We start from the raw sequence: 6,855 nt of genomic DNA, 5'->3' as shown, positions 1-6,855 counted from the left end.
ATCCTGAGTTATTACTGTGTTAATCCTGTATTATTCCTGTGTTATTAATTCGCTATTACTGAATTATTCCTGTGTTATTACTGTGTTATGCCTGTGTTATTGCTGTGTTATTACTGTGTTATTAACGTGTTATTACTGAGTTATTCCTGTGTTATTACTGTGTTATTCCTGTCTTACTACTGAATTATTACTGTGCTATTGTGTTATTCCTATGTTATGCCTGTGTTATTACTCTGTTAATCCTGTGTTATGCCTGTGCTATTGATGTTATCCCTGTGTTATTTTGATAGAAATGTAGTGGAGTGAAAAGTACAATATTTGTCTTTCAAATGTAGTGAAGTTAAAGTCATAAGTTCCCAGAATAAATAATACTCAAGTAAAGTACAGATACTCAAAAAGTGTACTTAAGTACAATACTCAAGTAAATGTACTTAGTTACTGTCCGCCTCTTCATATGATGTTGCTAAAAAGAACATTATTTTGTTTATTTGGTGTAATGAAATGTGTTTATGTGGTTTAAGGTTAAAACAACACATTATTTTCCACATACTGTACATTATTGTTTCTCCTCTATGCCCCGCCTTTCTGAAACGCGTCGATTTTTACAAAGCTCATCGGTCTGAAAAGCGAGGTGTGCTGTGATTGGCCAGCTATCCAGTGCGTTGTGATTGGCCGAACACCTTGAGCGTGTGACGGAAATGTTACATTCCTTACCATATTGTGATGCCTTGTCCGGCCGGAGCGACGATTCAAAAACATTAAAACCCATTATAAACATCTGTTGCATCCAGTGGGGACATAATTACGTATTATAATGACTTGTACTGACTTTTTACGCGTTGCCTTGCATCGCACCTTGTAAACATAAAACCATGTCTGTATTTGTGACAAACTGACAAAACTCGTTCAGAACAAAAAATATGCTGTTTGAAAATACATAAAAAAAACTACCATAAAAAATTCAGTTGTGTTAAATTTCAAATGTTCAATATTCAAGTTAAAAAAAAATCTAATTCAGAACTATGTTAAATGCCACATTAAATTCTGTTTTGTTAAATGACACTTGTCAATAATTCAAATTTACACAATTCAAATTCAAATAGTTTTGACATACTATGAGCTCCATAACTATCAGGGTTAGGTGCATCTACACCCTTGTTAATCAGCTATCATTTCACACTAATTTTAGGAATAAATTATGGGTAGGGTTAGGTTTAGGGGTAGGGATTGGGTTTAGTCTAGTTTTTGGACAGTAATGTTGATCCAGGATCAACAAAAGATGGAAGACAATATTTAATATATACATGGGCCTATAATTTAGTATTTTTTCTCTAATGAAAAGTAGTCTGTTCCCTGTATCCTCTTTTGGAACTATTTTATCAATAAAGATATGGACGTGCATTTATGTGTTTAGTCTGCTGAAGTACTATTTATTTTGTCCCTTACATTAAAATATTTCATGTTTTTGAATTTTTTGTTGTAATAATATTTATTTCACAGTATAGGAACAACAGCATAAAAGGGAATGCAAGTGTATTTACTCTTCAAAGTTAAGTACACATCAGTGAGGATTAGATCTCTGTATTTAGTATCATGTTCAATATCGTGGAACCAGATGGCTGAAAGCTGAAGCCAAATCAAAAAATGGTGCATACTAAAGAAAGTGAAAGTGAATGCTACAGAAGTTATTTCTGAGTTCTTTTTTTTACTCTTTTCATTCATAATGACAGCTCAAATAACTAAAATATATATAACTGTTTTTTGTAAGTAGCCTATTAAAAAAGTTAAAGTCAAATAAATTATTTAGTTCAGACAAGTTTGTGTTTTTTTATTTATTTTTTTACTTTTTTGTGCCATTTTCCTGGAGAATTTGGATATTATTAGTAACATTTTTTACTTTACAAGAACATCACCAATTTGCAGACTGCATTTAACCTTTAAGACTGCAAACTCTGGTAGGGGTTGTAATGCAAGTAAACAGGTTGGACAAGAACAAGTATATCTTGTTGACTTCTTACGCCCTTGACTGTCTAACATGATTCTACTGGGTCCTGATGGAGGGTTCATTTTGGTGGTCATAAAAGGCTAATCTTTTTCCCTGTTTTTAAAGAGTACATTTCTTAATTTAAAAAGAGATACTGCTTCAAAACTTTCTTTATGATGGGTTATAGTAAGTTGTGGTAAACATTAGACATTAGTTCCTTGGTGATTTTGTTGTGAAAGTCCAATTTGTAACAGTAAATATTGAACAGGTCTAATATTGTTACAATGTGTGTACATGTTTTAAAATAAGCCTACATTTCAACACATTTTAGTTTCTTGTTGGGCAGAAGTAATCCTATGAATGTGAAACCTGAAAAATGCACAAGTAACAACAAATCAAAAGAATGTTTAATTGACTAGTTTAATTGACTATATTTATATATAAATATATATAAATGCACAGTAGCAGTATATGATTGTCAGTTTTGTCTAGAGCTAAATACGATTACGAGAGCTAAAAAAATAGTGCTGACATCATCAGAAACTGACATTTTGAAGAGTTACAGCCGAATGGCAGTACATTTGGTTAATTTGTGCTGTACAAATAAAACTACAAGGTTGTGGAAAACACTGTTCAATATTTTCCTAACAGTGCATGTGTGCTGAAAGCACTAAAATTCACAAAAAAGGAAAGTAGAACTGAAGAATATTCCCTTCCAAGGAATAGATGAGGTCCCTATGAGTCCATTTAAGTGTGTAGGTTTCTCCATCTTGACAAAGGTTGCCTGCCTGTTTTGCATTTTTCTCTATTACGGCATTAGTAGTATGTATACTGTCATTCAGACCATACCACACTCTCACTCAAACCGCCTGCATATGACTGTTTCTGCTAAGGGAGGAGAGAAAAGTAGTTCTCTGAAAAACAAACTCCCTCAAATGGAAAGCAGACTCATCAAATCATCTGCATATGCAAAACTTGGATTTGCTCCAGGTCCTAATTAATCCTTACAGACTCCATACTGGCCTCTCAGAGACAGGATATTATAAATTTAGACACTCTTTAAAAAAGAAAAAGAAAAAAAAGGAAGGCATTTCATGATGCCCTTAATAATTTTAGAAATAAATTTCCACCTTTGTCAAAGAACATTATGTCCTGTAAGAAGAAAAGGAAAGAGAAAAAGAGATCATTCCAAACAAGAATCATTACTATAATGCTATATATTTTAATACAATTGTATACTGTTGATATTTTCTTAACTGATGTAATTTCAAAATATATAGTGCCTTGTCTAAATAATTTTCAAAACAGCTAAAAATATCAGCTATGAATGAACTTTCCTAGCATACAATATTCTGTGAATCGCTGAAATCATTGGCTTAATACTCACAATAAAGAGGCAAGCACCCAAAAGTACAGCCTTCATTTTAACATCCATGTCCAGAGGGAACTGGATACAAAAGTTGCTGGCATCACTGATGCATTTCTTTAATAAACCACTCCGTTGTTTTGTGATTCGACCAACAGACTGTTCACCAATATTGCCTTTAACCTAAAGACAGACCTTCTTAGTGGTGCAAAAGACATGTGTAATCCTAACATCAAATGCTAAACACCTTAAAACAACTTTAAACTTATCTTGCCTGAAATAAACGTTACCTCAAAGTCTATGTCACCACAGCATTTGAATGGAAGGAAGGGTCCCTGGATCTTCAGTAGTACCTCATTATTGGGGCCCAGGATGGTGAATTTTGGTAAAAAAGACCACTCCTGTTTCACATAGCCTATGATTACTCCAGGGGGAGCCTGTACCTCAATCTGAGGGTGGAAAATGCACATCAATTAATAAACAACAAAAGAAAGTATGTCAAAAAATGTGCAATAAGCAGACAATCTAATTTATAAGGCACCTTGGAGTGACAGGTGCTTCAAGAGCACCGAATAGAAATTTATAGCAGTTTTCACATTTCTAATAGGAATGCTACATCCTCTCCAATTTAAGTGTAAGTGTATTTAAAAAAGAGTAACTGCAAAAAGTTATAGAGTATGGAATATTAAATAGTGAATCGAATAACTCAAATAGTGTTAGACACATGCCTAAGAAGCATGTAAACACACTGCTAAAAATAGAGCACTTTCCACCTCATGCTAAATCAGTTTAACCCCCGTACCACTGTCCCATAAATAGAATAAGCTCAAATCCCTGCACAGCTGCTTGCAAGCATGTTCTTCAAAACTCAACAACTAAATCATATCATATTCTAGCAAGATTAGTGTGAAATTACCCCTTCAAATTGCTATCCTCAAGCAAGCAGCTCAATCCCTCACTAAACCATCAGTCATTTTTTTTATATATATATATATATATATATATATATAGGATATACTGTATATATAGGTTTGTGAGAATTTAATCTCTTGTTGTAGATTATGAACATCCCTTCATTACAGCACATAGTTGTGACCGTTGATAAAAGCTAAACTATGCAAATCTTTAATAAGCAATTACGTAAATTGTCAATTGTCAGTCATTCTAGGTCAAAGATTGACAATTTTTTTGGTCTGAAGCCCATGCAGCATGTTGGAACTCCTTTCAACATTTGTGTTAAAATGTTTTATTTAGCTGCTATATTAGCCTTGACAAGATAAAGTCTGTTCTACCTCTTGCAGGAAGCAGCGCATTGGTCTGTGCAACTGAATGACCTCTTGGTCCATGTTGTCCTTAATATGCATTTTAAAACCGTGTGCTGGACCAAATAAATTGCGTATAAAGCAGTCACTGTCTTCTTTGGCGTGGTAGATCTCTTGCCCGATGCTGTTCTTGATCTCATACTGGTTGTTAGTCTCAAAGCCAGTTAATACTGTAGACAAGTATGATCAAAGATTGCCAGATTAAAGTATCTCTTAGGTTTAAACATAGTGAAAGTATGCAATCTTTTAGAGTGTTAACAGAAATGCTTTCAAGCATTGGCAGTGCTCTAACATACTTAATAAAAAACAAACAAGAAGGGACTATAAAGACTCACTCTTTATACACTCTATTTTTTGGTGAATAAGTATCTGGTCGATCTGAAATGCACAAAAAATAACAGGTAGTAACCAGACATCACACTTCCAGAAAGAAGTATTGATAGAATGAGACAGATAAGGCCCACCTGAGTGAAGTACTCGAGACCGGGTGGTACTCCAAAAAGTAGAACTGGTGGAGGAACTGCAGGTGCTAGAGACGTTTGTGAGGAGGATGGAGATACACAACTGATTTAATTGTATGTTGTTAAGCCTAATTTGCTTCCAACTTTAAAAGAAGTAACATTTGCATATTTAAATATTATAGAACACACTATGCTTACCTGCATATGGCTGAGCTTGGTGAAGTGCTGGGTTGCTTGGATCAGACTGTTTCAAGACTGACTGAACTGGAGGTGGTTGATTCACTGACTGAAGTTCTATGACTTCTGACTGAGGCATGGGATTTGAAAGGTTGTTTTGGACGGGATGACCTAGTTTAAGACAATAATCAAAATTTTTGATTTTATTGATTTGCGTCCTTATTTGTATTGATGTTCTCCCGTGTTCCTAGATCATTGATTGAACTGACAAAAAAGAGACAACAAAGTAAATTTGAAAATGTTAACTTTTATTATATATGAGAAAAAGGCCATTGTTTTAGTTGAACATGTGAACATCTAAATATATCATTCACATACACACTTATTCTTTTTATCTGCATATGCCTGAATCTGGTATGGTGCTGGATTACCTGAACTAGACTGATCCCTGACTGTCTGAACTGGAGGTGGATGATTGCCTGGCTGGAGCCCTGCAGATGGAGGAACCTGCCCAGGTACACCATAACCTTGCACAGGATATGCTGATATGTGCTGTCCTGGCTGAGGCATTTGGACTGGATAGCCAAGTTTAAGACAATAATCAACAATGTGTGAAAACCATGACATTTTTAGTTTTAATAATCTAGTAAATTTGACCAATAATAACGTTTTTATATCATTTCAATATCCAAATTCTTCAAATTTCTCAAATACTTTTATTATTATTATTATTATTACCTGTGTATGACTGAACCTGGTGAGGTGCTGGATTACTTGGACCAGGCAGATTCATGACTGTCTGAACCGGAAGTGGTTGATTCTGTGTCTCTAGCCCCGCGGCTGGAGGAACCAGTCCAGGTCCTGCTGTCTGAGGTATGGCACTTGGAGGGTAATTTTGGATTGGGTAGCCTACTTTAAGACAATAAACAATAAAGTGTGAAAACCATGAACTTTTTAGATTTAAAAATCTCGTTCATTTCCTTATGACATTCCAATAATAATGTTTTTTTTAGAACATTTAAACATCTAAATTTTACAAACTTCTCAAACATTCTATGTTTACCTGTGTATGACTGAACCTGGTGAGGTACTGGATTACTTGGACCAGGCAGATTCATGACTGTCTGAACCGGAAGTGGTTGAGTCTGTGGCTCTAGCCCCGTGGCTGGAGGAACCGGTCCAGGTCCTGCTGTCTGAGGTATGGCACTTGGAGGGTAATTTTGGATTGGGTAGCCTACTTTAAGACAATAATCAATAAAGTGTGAAAACCATGAACATTTTAGATTTAATAATCTCGTTAATTTCCTTATGACATTCCAATAATAATGTTTTTTTTAGAACATTTAAACATCTAAATTTTACAAACTTCTCAAACATTCTATGTTTACCTGTGTATGACTGAACCTGGTGAGGTGCTGGATTACTTGGACCAGGCAGATTCATGACTGTCTGAACTGGAAGTGGTTGATTCTGTGGCTCTAGCCCCGCGGCTAGAGGAACCGGTCCAGGTCTTGCTGTCTGAGGTATGGCACTTGGGGGGTAGTT

At 35.1% G+C, this 6,855-nt stretch overlaps 2 protein-coding genes across 2 annotated transcripts in view; both read right to left on the bottom strand.

Annotated features, from left to right (window-relative positions):
• Window positions 1–2,454: 2,454 nt before the first annotated feature.
• On the bottom strand, window positions 2,455–6,838 carry LOC107687057 (phospholipid scramblase 1-like). The gene is made up of 11 exons (XM_016484201.1): window positions 6,699–6,838; window positions 6,374–6,544; window positions 6,049–6,222; window positions 5,742–5,885; window positions 5,332–5,481; window positions 5,137–5,201; window positions 5,008–5,050; window positions 4,643–4,842; window positions 3,641–3,799; window positions 3,372–3,533; window positions 2,455–3,136 (listed from the first exon to the last, which is right to left on the bottom strand). The coding sequence occupies exons 1-11, from the start codon at window positions 6,751–6,753 to the stop codon at window positions 3,077–3,079; spliced, it is 1,383 nt and encodes a 460-aa protein (XP_016339687.1). The 5' UTR covers window positions 6,754–6,838; the 3' UTR covers window positions 2,455–3,076.
• LOC107687058 (vegetative cell wall protein gp1-like) overlaps window positions 6,801–6,855 on the bottom strand; it is a 12,117-nt gene continuing 12,062 nt past the window's right edge. The window contains exon 5 of the mRNA XM_016484202.1: window positions 6,801–6,841. Coding sequence (XP_016339688.1) covers window positions 6,801–6,841 — 41 coding nt within the window. The remainder of the gene's footprint in view (window positions 6,842–6,855) is intronic.

The sequence above is a fragment of the Sinocyclocheilus anshuiensis genome, unplaced genomic scaffold (assembly GCF_001515605.1).
Source record: "Sinocyclocheilus anshuiensis isolate Anshui unplaced genomic scaffold, SAMN03320099.WGS_v1.1 scaffold3086, whole genome shotgun sequence".
In the NCBI taxonomy this organism is placed as follows: domain Eukaryota; kingdom Metazoa; phylum Chordata; class Actinopteri; order Cypriniformes; family Cyprinidae; genus Sinocyclocheilus; species Sinocyclocheilus anshuiensis.
The sequence above is the reverse complement of the archived record's forward strand: the minus strand, read 5'-3'. Positions and strand labels throughout refer to the sequence as shown.

Coding starts and splice junctions, on each gene's coding strand:
- LOC107687057 (XM_016484201.1), bottom strand. CDS start 6,753: ATGAATCTGCCTGGTCCAAGTAATCCAGCACCTCACCAGGTTCAGTCA. Junction 5,202..5,331: donor CCAAGCTCAGCCATATGCAG/GTAAGCATAGTG, acceptor AAACGTCTCTAG/CACCTGCAGTTCCTCCACCA. Junction 5,051..5,136: donor GTCTCGAGTACTTCACTCAG/GTGGGCCTTATC, acceptor TGTGCATTTCAG/ATCGACCAGATACTTATTCA.